General features: G+C 38.6%; 4 protein-coding genes and 1 pseudogene across 9 annotated transcripts; 3 read left to right on the forward strand and 2 right to left on the reverse strand.

Moving 5' to 3' along the window:
- The first annotated feature begins 1231 nt into the window (after positions 1–1231).
- Positions 1232–4035, forward strand: LOC103874559. The gene is made up of 3 exons (XM_009152983.3): positions 1232–1804; positions 2415–2705; positions 3403–4035. Exons 1-3 carry the CDS (start codon positions 1473–1475, stop codon positions 3764–3766), a joined length of 987 nt encoding a protein of 328 aa, XP_009151231.1. The 5' UTR covers positions 1232–1472; the 3' UTR covers positions 3767–4035.
- A 62-nt stretch (positions 4036–4097) lies between these two features.
- LOC103874562 (protein MON2 homolog) lies at positions 4098–15332 on the forward strand. Of its 6 annotated transcripts, none has more exons than XM_009152985.3 (44): positions 4098–4436; positions 4714–4899; positions 5217–5306; positions 5565–5635; positions 5749–5904; positions 6168–6285; positions 6379–6434; positions 6526–6580; positions 6676–6732; positions 6866–6967; positions 7118–7198; positions 7317–7369; positions 7524–7593; positions 7805–7868; positions 7978–8126; positions 8245–8375; positions 8458–8515; positions 8681–8778; positions 8865–8952; positions 9098–9163; positions 9234–9293; positions 9451–9537; positions 9699–9885; positions 10006–10049; positions 10135–10263; positions 10369–10500; positions 10592–10644; positions 10733–10781; positions 10891–10949; positions 11075–11214; positions 11305–11483; positions 11583–11711; positions 11778–11863; positions 12010–12125; positions 12208–12320; positions 12414–12537; positions 12699–12820; positions 12930–13113; positions 13183–13360; positions 13656–13980; positions 14065–14204; positions 14365–14483; positions 14564–14765; positions 14933–15332. In XM_009152985.3, exons 1-44 carry the CDS (start codon positions 4332–4334, stop codon positions 15018–15020), a joined length of 4899 nt encoding a protein of 1632 aa, XP_009151233.2. In that variant the 5' UTR covers positions 4098–4331; the 3' UTR covers positions 15021–15332. The 6 variants fall into 6 exon arrangements, 5 of the variants coding, with proteins under 5 accessions (XP_009151233.2, XP_009151234.2, XP_009151235.2 ...); XM_009152986.3 differs by having other exon boundaries at positions 8868–8952; XM_009152987.3 differs by having other exon boundaries at positions 12930–13077; positions 14933–15325.
- On the reverse strand, positions 15160–16553 carry LOC103874560 (late embryogenesis abundant protein 47). Its single transcript, XM_009152984.3, has 3 exons — positions 16142–16553; positions 15790–16071; positions 15160–15699 (listed from the first exon to the last, which is right to left on the reverse strand). The coding sequence occupies exons 1-3, from the start codon at positions 16277–16279 to the stop codon at positions 15541–15543; spliced, it is 579 nt and encodes a 192-aa protein (XP_009151232.1). The 5' UTR covers positions 16280–16553; the 3' UTR covers positions 15160–15540.
- A 47-nt stretch (positions 16554–16600) lies between these two features.
- Positions 16601–17861, forward strand: LOC103874831 (pre-rRNA-processing protein TSR2 homolog). The gene is given in 5 exon segments (XM_033273835.1): positions 16601–17033; positions 17118–17209; positions 17282–17316; positions 17318–17378; positions 17539–17861. Coding segments are annotated over 5 exon segments (591 nt in total). The 5' UTR covers positions 16601–16837; the 3' UTR covers positions 17746–17861.
- On the reverse strand, positions 17771–19842 carry LOC103874563 (annotated as a pseudogene).
- Positions 19843–19866: the final 24 nt, after the last annotated feature.

Consider the following 19866-nt stretch of genomic DNA (forward strand, 5'->3'; position numbering starts at 1 on the left):
GCAAACCATTGATGATAGCAATCTGAGGTTCCATAAACTCATCAATCCTCATTGCAGCATCATGAAGGGGCGTGTTACCAACAAAGTTGGTTGCTCCTACAACAACACCAACATGCAAAAGAACTGGGAGACCTCTTGAATTTTTCAAACTAAGAATTAAATTAAAAAAAAAATTCTAAAAATATTTAACATCCCAAAAAGTAAAAGAAACACACACAAAAATAAGAAAACATTTTTAGCTTTAATATCTACTCCTAGAGACATTTTTCTTCTTATTCTTTCTTTTGTTGTTCTCTAATACAATTTTTTTCCTTTGTTTTTTTCTTTCTTTGCAGTTCTTTTCCATCTTTTATAATTTTTTCCCTGTTTCTTTTTTATTAGTATAACAAGAATGATGTATGTTTCTCTACTTTTATTTGAATCTTTTGATCCGGTCGCTGAATTCCTCTTCTGATTTTATGGTAAATCAGTCATTCATAAATGATGATAATAAGTTGATTAAAAACGATCTTGAAGAATATAACGTGAAAAATGAATAGAAAACCCACTAGATATTTCGGTAGATTTAGAAAATATATCATATGAAATTTTATTTTTAAGAATTTAAAACAAACTGAAATAAATGGTATGTATATTATACGTCATATAGAACATGAAATATTAGGTGGATTTCTAAAAATTTAAAATACTTGTATATCAAAGAATTTTGGTAAATATTTAGATAAACAAATTATATGTCGAGTATAATATATAAAAAAACTATCGACTACATATTCTATCTTATATAGATTATAGTATCACACATTGAATCCATTTTATAAACTAGTTAGATAACTAGGATGAACATTTTATGTCTTGGAAAGTGGAAACCCCATACAAATAATGTTATTTATGTTTCTAATAGTTTACATATTTTCTGAAATTTTAATTTCTTATAAGACTAGTTTTCCCTATTGATAAAGGACAAGTTTTGTCCAATACTGAGAAAAAGTCAAAAAGTCATAATTGAAAGTTGGATTTCTTACTCTGTTAATTATCTAGAAAAAAAAAATTAGTTTCAATTGGTGACCATAATTTAGAAAATAATGATGGTAGATTTTTCATTCCTCAAATTTGTGCCATTCATATTGAATTTTTTTGTCAGGTTATAATTTCATGAGTTTCACTCTATTTCTCTCATTTTTTTATGAATCTCTTTCTAATTTCTACCAGGAATGGAATGAACACAAATTTATATAGTTTTGGCTTTTTCATTTTGTCGACTGAATATTTGTTCATCATTTTTATTCACTTTTCCATTCAATTTCAACGTTTGCCAATAGAATGTGGATGAAACCGCGTATTTCTACACTTTTACTCGACCGGTCCAGCTTTCATGTTGGATTAAACCGATCAGACGATTAAACCCGGTCTCAGCCGGTTTATCTCTCTTCAAAATAAAAATCCGTAAGCTCACTGAGATTTGTACATTAATGGCGGTTCTATCGTCTTCTTCTTCGTCGGCGATGCAGAAAGGAATCGTAGTAACTATACCAGTTCTGTTTCTAACTGCATCGTTATCGGCGGTTATCTTCTTCATCCTATCGTCTTCATTATCTCCCTGCTCATGTCCGTCATCTCCATCCTCCCAGAACTATGCCATCGTCGGTGATTCGAGGTCGGAGGAGAGAATCTCGACGTCGCGAGAGGATATAGATTGGGTTAAAGATCTGATTAGATCGAACGGTTTGCATATGCACGAGAATGTTCTCCGGAAAGGGATTAATCCTCGCACAAGGGAACAGCAACTCCAGGATCTCATACAGTAATAATCATCTCCTCCACTCTCTTGCTTTGATTCAAAACCTTAGCGGAACTTTTACTTAGGAGCTTTGAGATCTTGATGCTTGCTTCCTTAAGCTCAGTTAGTGCATTAGTGTACTAGAGCTTGTGATTGTTGTTGTATTTATATTTACATTATGATATAATGCTGATGCACTAAAGGGATCCTAACAGTAATCTAATAACAATCAATGTTCAAGAAATCACTAGGCCGGAATCTGGCACAGCTGCTTGAAGCATTAGCCTTGGCTCCAAAAAATTTAGAATTTTTTAATATAGAGATAGATAGGCCCCCAAATTACGAAAAAAATATTTATCTATACAAATTCTTAAAGAAATGTTTATAGTCCCAAAATTTCAGGTCCGACCCTGCACGTAGTTAAAAGTTTTATCGGTTAGGCAGACAGACCTAAGCGCTGCTTAGACCATTTCGGCCGGGCACCTAGGTGCCTCCTAAATCGATTTTTAGAACATTAATGACCATATTTTGTGTAGACATTTTGATGTTGATCATCCAAATGTGTTGTGTGTGTTCTGTAGATTGGTTTCTTGAAAGTGCAAACTCTTTAGCTTACGGTGGTTTGTGGATTCAGGTACAAAGGTATATCGCATTACGAAGGAGATGAAGCAAGCAACCACACAGCTCTTCCATGCCCTGGTGAGTTACTTGTTGAGGAGCATCACAGCAACTACGGCGAGCCTTGGGCTGGTGGGCGCGACGTGTTCGAGTTCTTAGCTGAAGCATCGCGGTTAAAACCCAACGCTAGAGTTCTTGAGATAGGATGCGGTACGCTCCGTGTTGGTTTGCATTTCATACGTTATCTCAACCCTGGGAGCTTCCACTGCCTTGAAAAAGATGAGCTTTCTCTGATGGCTGCGTTAAGGTACGAGTAGGGATGTTGTCATGGGCAAAAAAACCCGGCCCGGCCCGAACCCAAACTAAACCCGCCCAGAAAATACCCTAAACTATAAAACCCGAAAAAAACCCGGTACTATTAGGGTAACCCGCGAAAAACCCTAGAACTTTAGGGTTACCCACGGGTACCCGAAAAAACCCTTTTTGAGTTTTGTGGTTTTTTAGTTAAAGTTTTATAGTTTTAACTTAAATTTATATGTATTGAATATTTAATTTTAATCATGTTTTGTATTAAATTTGATTAATTTTCAATTATCAAATTTATTTTCTGTATAAAGTAACAAATAAAATTTTCATCATTCATAATTTTCAATTTGCAAATTTATACTATATCCATAATGTAAGTAAATAAATAAGTTATAGAGAGTGCAAAATTTAATAGTGGGCATTGTATGTTTTGATTTATACATCTAATTTTTGATTTCAATCATTTAAATCCTTAAAAATTAGGGTAAAAGTCGTCCTTTCAATTATATATATTTTTTTAAAAACCCATAGGGTACCCGAAACCCGATAGGGTAAAACCCGAACGGGTAATTTATAAATCAAGACCCGCCCAAAATAAACCCGCGAATTTTGAAAACTGAATATACGGGTTTTGGTTTTTAAATTCCAACCGGGTTTAGGGTACCCTATGGGTAAAAACCCATTGTTAACATCCCTAGGTACGAGCTTCCTTCTCAAGGTCTTCTGCATAAACGGCCTCTTATAGTCAGAGGGGACGATATGGAGTTCAGCAAGTTTGGTTCCGATGTGGCCTATGATCTTATATACGCTAGTGCTGTGTTCTTGCATATGCCTGACGAGCTGGTTTGGACTGGAGTCGAGAGGCTAGTAGATAAGTTGAAGCCTTACGAGGGGAGAATGTTTGTGTCACATAATATAAAGTTTTGTACGCGTTTAGGAGGAGAGAAATGCACAGAGAGGCTAGCGAGCTTAGGACTCGAGTCCCTGGGGAAGCAAACGCATGATAGTTTGTTGTTTAATCACTACGAGATCTGGTTCGGGTTTAGACGGATCAAAGGATAAGTTTAGATGATGATTTGATCCCATGGCATGTAACTGCTCCATCCTAAGAGAGAGGGCTGGTTCGATAGATTGTATTGTGGAGTAACTACGAGTCTTTGGAGCAAGAAAGCTCACAAAGCAGTGAAGAAGTACACGAATGGTGATGGAGACTATATACTTTATTTGTTTGTTTCAAAAAGTTGTTATATTGTTGTGTTTTTTTTTGTAATTTTGTTTGTAATTCGAGTTACGTTACATTTAAGAAAAATGTTATACATGAGTATTGATTAGTGTTTGAATGTTTGGTGGGTGTCTCAAAATTTTCAATATACAACAACTTGTGAAGGTAAAGATTATTTATTTCGTTAAGCGATTTTGAGGCACGTGACATGCGCGTGATAACATACACGAGCTCGAATCTGAGAGTTTTGTTTACCTTCGTTTTCGATTTCATCTTCCCTTTGTACCCAATTCGTCTCGATCGGAGCTTTGCTGTTCCGATCTCGATGCTAGACTTCACGATTCAGTTATAACATCGTAAACCCTAGCATCGGAGTTGAAATCTCGAGCGGTTCAAGTAACGAATATGGCTTTGGTAGCTGCTCTGGAGGCGGATCTCCGCGCTCTCTCCGCGGAGGCACGGCGGAGGTATCCCGCCGTGAAAGACGGAGCAGAACACGCTATCCTGAAGGTTAGATTCTCCCCCTTTCACCCGGAGTAATGCACACTTCTGCTGCTATTCGAGCTTGAATTTACTAATGAACATGGAGATATAATTGCTGCCTTTCAGTTAGCTCGCATTATGATATTTAATGTGCGTTCGATTGATCATGTGAAAAGTGATCTATGTAGTTAGTGAATTGAACTGTTAGTTCCTTGCAGTTCAAGCAGTGAGACTCAATTCATTCAGAGGGTTTACTGTAAAATAACTGACGCTATCTATATGTTTGTTCTTGTTTTTTTTTCAGCTTCGTTCGTCATCGAGTGCAAGTGATCTTTCCAGCAATGATGACATTCTTCGGATCTTTCTGATGGCTTGTGGAGTCAGGAATACAAAACTTAGTGTTATAGGACTTTCGTGCTTGCAGAAGCTTATTTCTCACGATGCAGTTGAACCATCATCTCTAAAGGAGATACTTACTACCTTGAAAGATGTAAGTGAGATACTTTCGTGCTTGCAGAAGCTTATTTTTTTTTGTAATGTTAATGTTATGCACCGTAAATCATTTGAATTTACCTCAGAATAAAAGTTTAGGTCTCTCTATCTCCTTCATTTTTTAGCTTGTTAAATTTTGACCTTCATTGTATCTTTGAAGATACCTTCTGACAGAGTTTTTCTCACACGTGAGTTTCTACTAGAGACATGCCTTGTTTGGGTTTTAGATTAGAAAAGGGTGAAATAGATTTACATTTTTACTTGATGAATTTTACTCCAAAACACTACCTAACGCGGTGTTTTCCTTACTCGCAGCATTCAGAAATGGCAGAAGAAATTATCCAACTAAAGACTCTACAAACTATTCTAATAATATTTCAATCTCGCCTACATCCAGAAACCGAGGTGAATACAACAAGCTTTTGGTGTAGAATGAATGTAATGCAAAAATGCTGGTAGACTAAAGTTATAACTCCACCTATAAATCAGTCCAGAAAGTTAAAGTGGTATTATGCATATAACAATAGACTGCAGATGTCAGGAAAGTGACCCATTAATCAAGAACAGTAAACTGTCCTGTGCTGTTGTTAAATTATTAGTTCTCCATAGTTAGCTTCCTATGGCTTTGCTAGACGTGAGGTTTAGCATATTTCTTAATTCCAGGATAATATGGTTCTGGCGCTAAGTATCTGCCTCAGGCTTCTTGATAACAACCGACTTCCTAGTGTTTACAAGTAATTTCTTTCATTCAAACTTTACCTCATTACTCCTATCCTATTTTCCTCTTCAGACGTTTATTTTACTCTGTCTTAATCAAAAACCATGCTGTTATTTGTTGATCTCACAGTACTGCTGCAGCTACCTTCAGACAAGCAGTTGCGTTAGTTTTTGATCAAGTAGTTTCAGCTGAGTCTCTTCCTATGCCTAAATTTAGCTCTAGCAGTCAAACAGCAAGGACTGGCTCAGTGACAGGAGATTTGAGTCAGAATATCAATAATTCAGGGTATGTCAGTCCTGAATGCTTCTGTCTGACTTACTCTTTTAACTCATTTTGTACTGTCAATACTGTCCATATATACTTTGTGTGCTTCTGTGGACTTTTGGTTATTTTATAATTCACATTGGGGATACAATCGTTTTATGCTGGTTAATTCGTGAAAGACATAGGCTCTACATTTAGAATTCCTGCTTTATCCAATTGGAAGTTGGAACCTTTGGTATTTGGTGTTACAGCTATTTAATAGACTAACAGAATTATGAAACCAGGCCCTTGGAGAAAGATGTCATCTCTGGTCGATTGACAATGAGAGACACCCTGAGCGAAACCGGTAAACTTGGTCTGCGGTTGCTTGAGGACTTGACAGCCTCAGCTGCAGGTGGATCTGTATGTGTTAATTCAACTATACTGATTCTGGTTATGTATCTCCTGGCAAGCTAAGTGTCGTTAAAAGTATTTGTTATCTTCATGATTTTGCAGGCAGCTTGGTTGCATGTTACTTCTCTTCCGAGGACCTTTTCCCTCGAACTGATTGAGTAAGTTGGCAACGCTTATTTTAAAATGTAGTTGCTCGTGTTGAAATAGACTGAAGATCATTTTTTAAATATGAGTTCTCATACTTTGCAGGTTTGTTTTGTCAAACTATATCTCAGTTTTTAAGATACTACTTCCCTACGAACAGGTAATGTTAGGCTTTTACCAAATGGGCACTTGTTTTTCATCCTTCCATTAACATGTGCTGTCCTAACTGTAAAAATATACCTGTTTGTTCATCAGGTTTTGCGTCACCAAATCTGTTCCCTTCTGATGACATCACTTCGGACCAGCTCAGAGGTAAAATCATGCCTCACTGCCTCTTGTATCTTTGAATACTTCCACGTGATATGGATAAAACTTGGATTGGCAATTTAGCATTAAAGCACATCTACGTGCATTTACTCATGGAACTAAGTTTGTTACTACTCAGCTCGAGGGAGAAATGGTTGAACCTTATATCCGCCGGTTGGTTCTGCGGTCAGTTGCTCATATTATTCGACTGTATAGTTCGTCTCTCATTACAGAATGCGAGGTACAGTATGCACAACTTTACTTGTTTCCTGGAAGCTTGTGTGCTATTGACTCCAAAGGGTTTAGGGTTTAGGAAAACATTGCCTCCTGTGGACTAAGATATTTGCAGTTTCTTTACTGATGTAGATCCATTTCATTTCTATCTGTGCAGGTGTTCCTAAGTATGCTCGTGAAAGCTACATTTTTAGATTTGCCATTGTGGCATCGCATTCTTGTTCTCGAGATTTTGAGGGTAATCATTATATTCCGTTTTCCTACTTGCACGTGTGTGTACGACAATATAGGAATTTGTGTCTCAATTTCTTTTCAGCTCACATTTCTAAGATCTCTTGTTTATGTGCATTACATAGGGGTTCTGTGTTGAGGCAAGAACATTACAGATCCTTTTCCAGAATTTTGATATGTAAGGCTACTTAATTATATTTTTTTTCCTTGTGATGCACTCAGTGTTGCATGTTAAGGAAATTAATCACCCCGTCTTGTTTTTCTTCATAATGGCAGTTGTATAAGTTTTTTTTTCTGGATCATGTAATCTAATAGTAACTTTTTCTTTCAAGGCACCCTAAAAATACAAATGTTGTGGAGAGCATGGTCAAAGCACTTGCTCGAGTTGTTTCTAGCATACAGGTGGGTTTGTATGCAGGTTGCCTGTAATGTTTTCTGTAGTCATTTAGTTTTTACTTATTTTGTGTAGCGAGAAAGATTTTTGGGAACAACTTCAGGAATTTTTAAAGGCCTTATTAGCTTAAGAAACGACTATAATCGACTATAGATCATCATAACAGGCATAAAAACTTGGAACATGGCTAAAGTTTCGAATTTGTTTTCTTGAAAATAGTTTCAGGAGACGAGTGATGAAAGTCTAGCAGCTGTTGCTGGGATGTTTAGTAGCAAAGCTAAAGGTAATCATTATTTTGTTGCTCTGATTATTACCTCTTAAGGGCCAGAAATTCAATTATTTTTTATTTCATTAATAAAGTTGTCATTATAAATATTTCCCCACTGCTGTAGGAATCGAATGGATTCTTGATAATGATGCTTCTAGTGCGGCTGTTCTCGTTGCGAGTGAAGCTCATGCAATAACTTTGGCAATTGAAGGCTTACTTGGAGTTGTTTTTACAGTCGCCACCTTAACAGATGAAGCAGTAGACACTGGGGAGGTAATTGATGCAGTGTTCTCCTCGCTATGCCATATAAATGTTTTGCTAACAATATATCTTTCTAATCTTTGCCTGCTGGTGACTTGTTTTCCATACTTTCCTTTCTTCAAACCACCAGCTTGAATCCCCCAGATATGAGCTTCATCCTTCGTCTGATAATTGTACTGGGAAAACCTCACGTCTCTGTATCTCAATGATAGAGTCATTGTGGCTGACTATACTCGATGCCTTTTCCCTTATACTATCAAGGTATTATAGCTCTTTTGCCAGACTATATATTGATTGTGAAGAGGCGAACACTGATGATTTTTTAATCTAACTGTTTTTGAAGGTCACAAGGTGAGGCAATCGTGTTGGAGATACTGAAAGGATATCAAGCATTTACTCAGGTACATGTAAAACCGGATTCAAAATTTCCATAGTGATTTAAATACTAATAGGCGATGTGCGGGCGTCTTTGCTTTACACTTTTTACAATGACAATTAACCTTATGTTGTCTACCTATCCAAAAGAATTGATGGGTATCCTTTTAAGTTATAACTTTTTTTCTCAGGCATGTGGCGTTCTTCATGCTGTAGAACCCTTGAACTCTTTTCTTGCATCACTTTGTAAATTTACTATCGTTTTGCCAACTGATGCGGAAAGGAAAAGGTACCTCTATAATTGTGCGTTAGATATCATGTCAAACCTACTTAATCAGTGCTAGTCGGTTTTGGGGGCTTCGTTTGTGATTTCAGCAGCATCGTACAGTCTCCTGTGTCCAAACGTTCTGAAGTACAGGTGGAACAGAAAGATGTCATTGTCCTGACCCCCAAGAATGTTCAGGTATTTAATTTGATTGTCTTTATCCAGTATCTCAATTCTTCCGTATATGCACATCACGAAAGAAAGAAAAAATCTTTGCAGATTTTCCATTTAAAATGATTTGGTTCAATGTGCTTGGCTGACAGACCATCTGATTATCGTTCAGGCATTGAGAACACTCTTCAACATCGCTCATAGGTTGCATAATGTATTGGGCGCATCATGGGTGCTGGTGAGTATTTTGCGTCAATTATGTTCAAGTAACCTACCTCATGATAACGAGAAATACCAAACAAATACAGGTTCTTGAAACTCTGGCAGCCCTAGATCGAGCAATTCATTCTCCTCATGCAACTACCCAGGTAAATTTGGCAAGACCTCCGTTGCAGGACTCTGTCGTTCAAGTTGCATAATTAGTTTGATCTTTATTATAGTTAGTTTATCTTTTATGTTTTTCTCTCATTTGTGATTACTCTAACTAAGTTTTAAGGGCAATATAACATTATCTTTTACTTGTAGGAGGTCGCAACTGCAGTCCCAAAGCTCACCAGGGAGCCTTCTAGGCAGTACGCTGATTTTAGCATTCTCTCTTCTTTAAATTCTCAAGTAAGCCAAAACAAGTGTCTTCTGTATTTATGGCCTTGGATTGCTCTGGTTAATATCTTCTGGTTGAGATTTCTATGGCTAGAGCTACTTCTCTCTAGTTTGTGTGGGTTAGCTGGATTCTGAAAATTCTTGTTCTTGACTCATTGCTTTCATCTTGCAAGCTTTTTGAAAGCTCGGCTCTGATGCACGTGTCTGCTGTTAAATCGCTTCTTTCTGCACTCTATATGCTGTCCCATCAATCCATGACAGAAACTTCGGACAGTGTTTCATCAGCTTCAAGTAAAAAAATTGGGAGCATCAGTTTTTCGGTGGACAGAATGATTTCTATTCTCGTAAATAATCTTCATAGTATGTTCTTTACTGGTTTTATAAGTTCATCTTCAGAACACAATCTCTCTTTTCCATGATGTCGCCTTGTATTTCTGAATTAATTGTGTGCGTCATTATTGTCTTTTCTTCGTACGACAGGAGTGGAACCACTATGGGACCAAGTGGTTAGCCACTTTCTTGAGGTGACGCGGCATTCATTATCCTATTTATGTGCAGGATATCCTGATATTCTTCTGGGATTACTGACACTTCAACTGCATATTGCAGCTCGCTGTACATTCAAATCCAAACTTGAGAACTATGGCGCTTGATGCCCTGGATCAATCCATATGTGCTGTCTTAGGTTCAGAGCAATTTGGAGAAGATCCGACCAGATCAAGAGATACAACTCTGGATGTGAGATCTCTCTTCGCTGTCCTTGCTTAAATCCGATAGTTGTCCATCTCATGCAAAAAGGACCTTGCTTTGATTTGTTCTCCGTTTTTTTGTTCTTCCTTCTAGGTAGAATCAAAGTCAACCGAGTTGAAGTCAGTTGAGTGTGTTGTACTATCTTCTCTCAGGGGTCTTTACTTTTCTGCTCAAAAGGCCGATGTTCGAGTTGGTTCATTAAAAATTCTTCTTCGTGTACTGGAGGTATATATATACGATATGAACATTCAGAAATCAACATTTGTGTATCTTCAATAACTAACCTTTTGCTCCTGCATAAATCTAATCTCATCAGAGATGTGGGGAAAAGTTGTACTATAGCTGGCCTGGCATTCTTGAAATGTTGAGGTATGATTCCTGTTCATTTTCTGGGTTTTCCATGTATGTGAAAGTGAATTTCCATTCCATCTACTGATCCTATTCCTCACCTATTAAGGTCTGTTGCCGATGCATCAGAGAAGGATGTGGCGACCCTTGGATTCCAGGTTAGTCAAGGATGGGTGCCTTGGATTTGATAAAAGTTAGCAGCATTGTATGACCTGAGTCTATCGCTTACTGATGTCTTGTCAATGATACCTTGTTTGTTCATCACAGAGTCTCCGGGTTATTATGAGTGATGGACTTCCTACTCTTCCGGAAGACTGTCTCCATGTGTAAGATCCTATCTCATTTTTAATTACTTTGTGCCTTATTTTGCCTCTTCATACTTAGTTGTTAGAGATGTCAACATTTTACCTCGTTTCTATGGGGATGGTATTTAATAATGTTAATATTTCAGGTGCATTGACGTTACTGGAGCTTACAGTGCACAGAAGACTGATTTGAATATAAGTTTAACAGCCATTGGCCTGTTGTGGACTTTAACTGATTTCATAGCAAAGGGGCTTCACCATGGGTGTCAAGTGGAGAAAGGATCGGGTAAATAAATGTCAAATCCTATTCTGCATTTATCACCTTAAGCGAAGCTCGCTCTATATAGATACTTAATGAACTGTGCTGTCCCTGTAGGATTCAGTAATGTTGATACCTCTCCACAGCAAACCAATGGTGAGGGTGTGGAAGAGCATGTGGTTAGCAATTCCAACAAGCCAGATTTTGAAGCTAGAACTCAAATAGTCAATCATGAGAAATTGTTGTTTTTAGTCTTTTCGTTAATTCAGAAACTCGTAGATGACGATCGACCAGAGGTATTCTTCATAGACCACCGTTGTATTTTCAATGTGAATTTTTATTTACTGGGTAAGTTGGTGCCGCTCTAACTTTTATTTTCTCATTGCTATTTCCAGGTGAGGAATTCTGCTGTCAGGACGTTTTTTCAGATTTTGGGAAGTCATGGGAACAAACTTTCTAAAAGCATGTGGGAGGATTGTCTGTGGAACTACATCTTCCCGATGTTGGATAGCGCCTCTCACAAGGTGAGGAAAGCGATTCAATACATCCACTATAGGAGATTCTTGTGACAAGTGAATCTTCTGTTGTAGGCTGCAACATCATCAAAGGATGAATGGCAAGGGAAAGAAATAGGTACTCGGGGAGGGAAAGCAGTGCACATGCTTATACATCATAGGTGACAAAAGGAAATTTTTACGCGTGGAAATCTTTGCATTGTCCATCTCGCTCTGATAGCCTTTGATCCCTGAATAACTTATTTGTTTTAGAAGTCTTACCACTCTTCCTACGATTTAACCTTGCCATCCACTTTCTAATTTGCAGTCGCAATACAGCCCAGAAGCAATGGGATGAAACATTTGTGCTTGTCCTTGGAGGAATAGCCCGCCTCTTCCGTTCCTACTTTCCTCTTCTTGAAAGCTTGCCCAACTTCTGGTCAGGTGAGCGAAATGTGATTTTCCTGGACTGCAGTCCTTATGGTATATGAAAAACTGAAATATCGTGGAACCTCTACTTCTGTAGGATGGGAGTCATTGCTTGATTTTGTTAAGAATAGCATTTTCAATGGAAGTAAAGAGGTATCACTTGCAGCGATAAATTGTCTGCAGACAGCTGTTGTGTCCCACTGTGTCAAGGTAACAGCGCAGCTACTTCAAATATCTACGAGCTACTATTGACTCTGTCATATCCGTGTGTCACTTTTTTACTTAACTTTTTGGATGAATCAGGGAAACTTGCAACTCCGATATCTTAATTCTGTCATGGATGTGTATGAGCTTGTTTTCCAGAAGTCATCGAGTTACACAGGTGACACAGCAACCAAGGTGAAACAAGAGATTCTGCATGGTTTAGGTAATTCTTTTTTTTTCCAATGAATTCTCTGCATTTATGTAGTCTTTTCCTTTGACTTGATGGACAATTTCATTTACTAGAATGGCTGAAAAAATGTGTCTGTTACAGTAACACTTGAATCTTACTCTTTCCATTTTCATTGTTGTTTAATGTTTTGCCAGGTGAATTATATGTACAATCACTGAAGATGTTTGATGATAAAATGTACATGCAATTGTTGGGAATTGTTGATTTGGCTGTAAAGCAGGCCATCATAAGTAGCGAAAATTTTGAAACTGAATTCGTAAGTCTGTTCTCCCGCATTTATTCTTTTCTTTCTTCCTTTTAAGTTCTCTGTTTCAAAATTTGCCATCCTGCGTCCACCTTATGCGTATTATCTTGATAATTTCAAGGGACATGTTCCCCCTGTACTACGTCATGTTCTGGAGATCTTGCCCTCTTTGGGTCCTCCTGATCACCTTTCATCAATGTGGCTAATCCTGCTAAGAGAGTTTTTGAATTACCTTCCCCGGTTTGATTCTGCTCTGCCAAATGAGGAAGGTGAGATTAAGCAAAGCACCACAGGTCACCGTGCAAGTAAGTACTTGATATTATGTTACCCTTAACAGTTGTTAATTCTGATATTCATTTATCACTTTTGCCCAGGCAGTGAAGTATCGGAACACAAAGCTGATGTTTTGTCTGACAAAACAATTCCAACCACAAGAATCACGAGTAATATGTTTGCAGAAAAGCTGATCCCTGCTTTAGTAGAGCTTCTCCTTCAGGCTCCTGCAGTTGAAAAGTACATCCTGTTTCCGGAAATCATCCAGAACCTGAGAAGGTAAACCCAACTCTCGTTATATGCCGTCATTGTGCTGATGTCGTTGCTCTTCTCAACTCAATGGTCTCATAAGTTTCCGAACAGAATCACAGGTTATTTGGTTAATCTGTTAGCATGTGCGATCAAACCCAAACCACTCTTTTCTCTTTCAAGTTCCGCGTCCCTTCCTAGAATTGCAACAAACAAAAAACTGACCTTTTGTAGAGTGTTTGAGTTACCATTTCTAAATACTATCTCCAGTTGTGTCTGGAATTAGTGCGTTCAATCCAACTTACAAGATCCTTTTGTCTTTCAGGTGCATGATGACAAGACGAGACAATCCAGATGGTTCACTCTGGAAGGTAGCAGCTGAGGGCTTCAACCGTTTACTTGTTGAAGATGTTAAGATATGTTCTGCGGGTGGTGACACAGACCTGAAAGTTAGCAAAACTGCTCGAATGCGCATTTGGAAAGAAATTGGAGATGTTTACGAGATATTTCTTGTTGGTTATTGTGGACGTGCACTTTCTTCAAACTCTCTCCCTGCAGCAGCGCTCAAGGCCAACGAGACCCTGGAGATGGCCTTGTTAGATGGTCTTGGTGATGTTATTCTTAAGTCGACCGTTGATGCACCCCGAGAAGTGAGCAGCTTGGAGTTCATATAATAGGTTCGCTGTTATCCTAATGTTTTGATTTTAATATGATTTTTGGCATTTTGAATCCAGGTCTTGGAGCGGCTTGTTTTAACCCTTGACCGCTGTGCATCACGTACATGTTCGTTGCCTATTGAAACTGTGGAGCTGATGCCTGCTCACTGTAGCAGATTCTCCTTGACATGCTTACAAAAATTGTTTTCCTTGAGCAGGTAACCTTACGTTCATTTCCGGGATCATTAGTTACATATTTTGCATCAAACACATAATAATATAGATGTTATTGGCTTATACATATCATATAGAAAGAGAAATTACCCATTCCTACTCCAGGTTTAACATACTTAACATCTGATAATTTTGTATGTTCAGCTTTGAAACTGAGAACTGGCACTCAACAAGAGCAGAAGTGAGCAGGATCTCAATCACCACGCTAATGGAAAGATGTGAATTCGTTTTGAGTAGATTTTTAATCGTCGAAAATAACCTTGGTAGGGGTCTCTCCATTTTCTTATGAACCTTAACAAGTTCTATGCTTGCCATTCTGTAATCTGTGGTTATCTTTTGGCAGGCAAACGTCCAATCCCAACTGCTAGACTTGAAGAGATTATCTTTACCCTTCAAGAACTTGACCGCCTCACAATTCACCCCGAGGCTGCTTCGGTTCTTCAGTTGCGACCCTCTCTGAAAAACATACTACAAGAGGATAACCGTGACTCCCGTGCACACCTACTTGTCCTTTTCCCCTCACTGTGCGAGATTGTGTTATCAAGGTAATATCACTTCTTCAACTCGAAACACACCCTAAAAGGGTGACAAAAACTCTCTATGGTCCCTAAAAATCGGTAATCAACTAATCAAGTTAGAAAGGGAAGAGAATATGTAACAAAAAACATACAGGATCCTATCAAATTTTGACTGAGAGTTCTGTTTTCGCCAGGGAAATGCCGGTGAGAGAGCTGGTGCAAGTTTTATTACGAGCAGTTGCGGCCGAGCTAGGTCTGAAAAAGGTTAGCCTATCCAGTTGATGGCAACACATGGCAATGTTACCCAGAAGATTTGAGCTTTTAAACTTTTGCTTTTTATAGATTCTTTAGAAATTTTGGTTGTATACCGCTTAGGTTGTATCTTTTTTATGTGTTTAGCTTGTACTGATTTATTGTGTGCTGTTTTATCTCTCTGTGCTCATGGGACTGTTTGTTCATTCTTTCCCACTGAGGATACAGTACGCCATTCTCCGAAAATTTATGTTGGTCCTGACAAAAGTGTTCTGTTTGATCGTTGAAACCGGTCTGGACCAATCCTACCTTGCTGGTCGTTTACTTCATCCCTATTTACCATGTTTGTTTTAACTAATGTAGTATGTATTCATTCTGATATTCTTGGTTATTCATTGAACTATAATGTAGCTGACGTCTGTTTCAAATAGGTACAGGGAAAAAAAAAAGCTTGAAATCTTATGTACATCAATATATATACACATATAAGTTAGTTTATATAGTTGGCTTCTCAATACTATGACATAGGTCCCAAGAAAGAATAATGGTATCACTTGGATTGATTAATCCGAGCAGCCGCAGCGACAGAGGCAGCCACTCCGGTTGGGTAAGTAGTGAGATGTGGATCGTTCCTCATCTCTGCTCCTGTCACTCCCTCCGCATCTTTCCTCGTTGCTGGTTTGTCTGACGGTAATTTACCTCTCGCTCCCTTTCAAAACCATTGTGTCCCCAAAAAAGACTTATCGTTAGAAACTATAAACAATTCATCAAGACATTGGGTTTCTAGCAATTTACTCACAGTGAGAACATCGGCAAGCGTAGTCTTTTCATCATCGGAGTTAGCTCGAGCGTTAAGAGTGGCAGCTGACTGAGCAGAAGCGGCAACACCGCCCGGCATGATGTTGGTCCGTCCCGTGGCTCTAACCTCAGCCGCTTGTATGGCAGCTGCGTCACTCCACTCCACCGGCTTATTCCCTGCCGTGAGAACCGCCGCCTCTAGAGCTTCTCCGATCGTAATAGTTCCTTCCGATGCCGGAGGAGGATTAGCCACCACATTTTTCTGGTTTACTTCTCCCTCCGCCTACAAATTTAAGGTTTATGTTTTGGTAGTTTGATAGTCTTAATGTTATTCAATGAGATAATATATGAACCTGTCCACCAGAGGCCTCGGTGACAACACCTTTATCTTTGTCATCAGCCGCGTCAACGCCTCCCTGCGTCGCCGGAATCTTCTTGGCCTCTTCTTTTACGTCATTAGTTGTAGGTTTCTCTACCTGATCTTCGCTCATTTCTTTTTTTTTTTGTTTTTTGGGTCTTTTCTTTTGTTCCAAGCAATAAATATATTTGTAATGTTTGGAACTTATTTAGTTTCTGCATGAGCCATTCAATCCTGTGGCTTTGCTTGCACAACAAGAAGGAAGGTTCTCCTCGACTTTCTCTCCTTTTATCTTCTCAACTTTCCCTCCTAATTCTAGCCAATAAAAAGCTGACATATGTACATTTGTAACCTTGCATAACATTTGGTTCGGTTTTCGATTAAATAAAATACTATCCGGTTTAGCTTACTCGATCAATCGGTGAGGGTCTTAATTAGAGTTTCAGCTTCCGTCTTCTTCGTTCATCCACTAACACTGAAAATCGTGAAGCTCGCCGCCGTTCCGACAATACTCAGCAGCTGTTTCCGTCTAACAGGTCCTTCTCTCTCAATTACAAACCTCACAGAGTCCTACACGGATCAAAAGTTCACGACTTTGAATTTTCAATTGAATCAGAGCTTTCGTGCTCTCTGATACTTACCTTGTCTCGTTGAATCTGTTGATCAATAAAGAGAAGAAGGAGGAAGTAGAATGGAATCAAAACCCAGTGGACCAGTGGTGTTAACAGCGGAGGAAGAAGCCGTTCTAAAGGAAGGAATTTATTTGGAGCTTTCACAGTGGACCGCCATGAAAGCCGCCGTCGATAACGGTTGGGGAGGCCGAGATTCTCACGAAAAAGCCAACCGCACATTATCCAACGTTGTCGATTACTTCATACATCTTAAAGGTTTCACCTTTCCTTCTGGGTTTCTTAATTCGCGACCAAAGATGTTAGCTTTCTGATTGTTTCATCATGCAATGCTTGTTGTAGATCCAACGACGGGGTTTGATGGATTAGCTGATATTCTTGAGAATGGTCTTTATGAGCTCAACACTGTGGCTGATGATGGAAGTCTCGAAGAAGTATGCATTTTTCTTTTCTCATTTTTCTTTTGGAGGTGCTGATAGTGTTTTCTTTCGTGATGCTACTGAAAGGTGACAGAGACGTTACTAGATTGGTATTATGAATGCCTACCAGAGGCTTGAGAAACTGAGGGCTACTAGTTCTCAAAGGAGGGCCAGTGTTGTCAAGGTTTGTGTTCTTAGACGTTCTATATTGTTCACTTGAGATGCAGATTAGATGTCTGTTATGTATACAGAGTTTGTAGTGATTGTGAGATTGTTTCAAACATTGTATACAGAGGTTTGGTGCGTCTCCAAGAGTTAAAATTGAGACCCTTATGATGTTGTAGGTTTCAAACGGTAACGATGAGGATGATGAGGAAAGCGATGAGGATGATGAAGATGAGGATACAAACATGAACGATGATCAAACCACAGACATGATGGTGGATGCATCTGAGCAGAAACCAGAAGCGATGCCGGTTGATGAACCAAAAGCCGATGATGGCTGGACGACCGTGCCCTCTAGAAAAAACAAGGGCAAGAGAAGAAACTAAACGGTTTTAGGTTCCAATGGTGTTGTGTAATGCTTAACAGTTTTGGTTGTTTTATTTATAAACAAAATCGCAAGGTTGCCTTATTATTTAATCATATAGTAAATATGCTTTACGTTCTCTCATTCAATCGGCAAATTCTCTGCTTCATATCTGACAGAATCAAACAGTTTAGTCGATAAATAACGTTCTCCTCCACTGGCAAAAATCACCTGCAAACACAAGACAAGAACCTGCGTTTAACTCAAAAGCTTATGGTAGTTACGGTGAGCCAAAGACAGCTTTACCACAATGAGTTTCCCTTCGTTCTCTGGACGCTTTGCAACCTTTAATGCAGCTGCTGCTGTAGCTCCAGAAGATATACCCACCTGCAAGATTATCTCACTTGATCACAAACTCATATGTTTCATAGTTTATACACCAGAGAAAATAGCCTTAACCGAACGTACCAACAATCCTTCTTTGAGAGCAAGAAGCTTGGCTGTTTCAATGGCTTCCTCACCTGTCACCTGAATCAAAAAAAAAAAAAAAAACTGCATGTCTCAGAAACATTGTTACTCAAGGAAGTAGATAAAACCTCAGCTACTTACTTGAATGATTTCATCAACAATGGTTAAATCCAAATTGGTTGGGATGATACCAGCACCAATCCCCTGGATCAAATGTGGACCTTACAAAACATGAAACAAGCAAGTATAATATGATGCTTAGAGATAATCAAGAAATTGGACGAGAGGGTCATGTTTATAGCCTCACCTGGTTCTCCTCCACTGAGTACCGGACTCTCTGTAGGTTCCACCGCACAAACCTGTTGACCAAGATTATATACCTTTTCTCGAAAACTCTTAAGATTCAGTGTTAGTTATGAATTTGCATCTTAATGTTTTGATTCATCTCCTTGAGAAACTTCCCTACTCCAGTAACCGTTCCACCAGTTCCAACACCAGCGACCAATATATCTATTGTCCCTGCTGAATCTCTCCATATCTCATGATATTATTATAATATAAACCTCAGGGTTTGAAGGATTTTCAAACTGTTGTGGAACAAAACCACCAGGAGTTTTGCTTAACATCTCTTCAGTTTTCTCCAGCATTCCTTTAAAGCCTATGCTCCTATCAGTGAGAAGAAGCTCTGCACCTAATGCTCTTAGGATGATTCTCCTCTCTAAGCTCATAGATGAGGACATCAGAATAATCACTTTATAGCCTCTTGCAGCACCAATGCAGGCTAAACCGATACCGGTGTTACCAGCTGTTGGCTCAATCAATGTACTCTAAACCAAGAAAACAATGAAACTATATTAATGACATATATAGAGAGAGAGATTATATTATATAGTTTTTCTTAGTTGTTTTTAATCAACCTCTCCAGGAGTAATCAATCCTTTGTCTTCTGCATCTTTGATCATACTATAAGCGATTCTGTCTTTAATGCTAGAGCAAGGCTCCATCATCTCAAGCTTGGCTGCTATACGGGCCACGCAACCATCAGCTATTTTGTTCAGATACACCATTGGTGTGTTACCAATCAACTGTACAAAATGCAAAAACAAAGCCAGTGGCATTGTAGTCTTTTGTAAATATGTTCTTTATTTCAAGAAAAGAGTTCACTAAAACATATTTTAGAGAGTTTTTTACTTCAGTCACATCGTTCTTGATCAAGCAACGATCTTCCATGTTGGTCTCTCTTTAAAACTCCTGCAGATATATAATCTGAGATTCAAAGAAACAGACACGACACAATCCTCAAAATATTCAACGACCTCCTTCCATATTCTCTAGACACTAACTGAAAGTAGCAGGACAGAGCAGAACTACATATGTTTTTTTATGGATAAACCAGAAAGAACGTTTGAAAAACAAGTCATACCTTTAAAGTTATAGATCGAACGAAAGTATCAAAGAAGAAGAGTCTCTAAATCCCATACCAGACTGTATATATACTGTCAGATTATGTGGACCTGTGATTAACTGTACGATGTGGACCTGTGATTAACTGTACGATGTGTGAAGTAGTTTGTGTCATTTTGCATTGCGAGTGGAAAACGATAACATCAAGTTGGTATCATGTTGCGTAGTGTGAACATAGCATCTAACCTTGTATCTATTTGTTTAATGTGAA

The sequence above is a fragment of the Brassica rapa genome, chromosome A06, assembly GCF_000309985.2.
Source record: "Brassica rapa cultivar Chiifu-401-42 chromosome A06, CAAS_Brap_v3.01, whole genome shotgun sequence".
Taxonomy (NCBI): domain Eukaryota; kingdom Viridiplantae; phylum Streptophyta; class Magnoliopsida; order Brassicales; family Brassicaceae; genus Brassica; species Brassica rapa.

Bases quoted from the DNA above. Each gene is read 5' to 3' on its own strand.
- LOC103874562 (XM_009152985.3), top strand. From the start codon at position 4,332: ATGGCTTTGGTAGCTGCTCTGGAGGCGGATCTCCGCGCTCTCTCCGCG. The intron at 11,712-11,777 runs GTGAGGAAAGCG...CTTCTGTTGTAG, and splicing joins TGGATAGCGCCTCTCACAAG to GCTGCAACATCATCAAAGGA. The intron at 13,114-13,182 runs GTAAGTACTTGA...ACTTTTGCCCAG, and splicing joins CACCACAGGTCACCGTGCAA to GCAGTGAAGTATCGGAACAC.
- LOC103874559 (XM_009152983.3), top strand. From the start codon at position 1,473: ATGGCGGTTCTATCGTCTTCTTCTTCGTCGGCGATGCAGAAAGGAATC. The intron at 1,805-2,414 runs GTAATAATCATC...TTGTGGATTCAG, and splicing joins CAACTCCAGGATCTCATACA to GTACAAAGGTATATCGCATT. The intron at 2,706-3,402 runs GTACGAGTAGGG...TAACATCCCTAG, and splicing joins TCTCTGATGGCTGCGTTAAG to GTACGAGCTTCCTTCTCAAG.
- LOC103874560 (XM_009152984.3), bottom strand. From the start codon at position 16,279: ATGAGCGAAGATCAGGTAGAGAAACCTACAACTAATGACGTAAAAGAA. The intron at 16,072-16,141 runs GTTCATATATTA...TTAAATTTGTAG, and splicing joins CCGAGGCCTCTGGTGGACAG to GCGGAGGGAGAAGTAAACCA. The intron at 15,700-15,789 runs GTGAGTAAATTG...TGGTTTTGAAAG, and splicing joins CGCTTGCCGATGTTCTCACT to GGAGCGAGAGGTAAATTACC.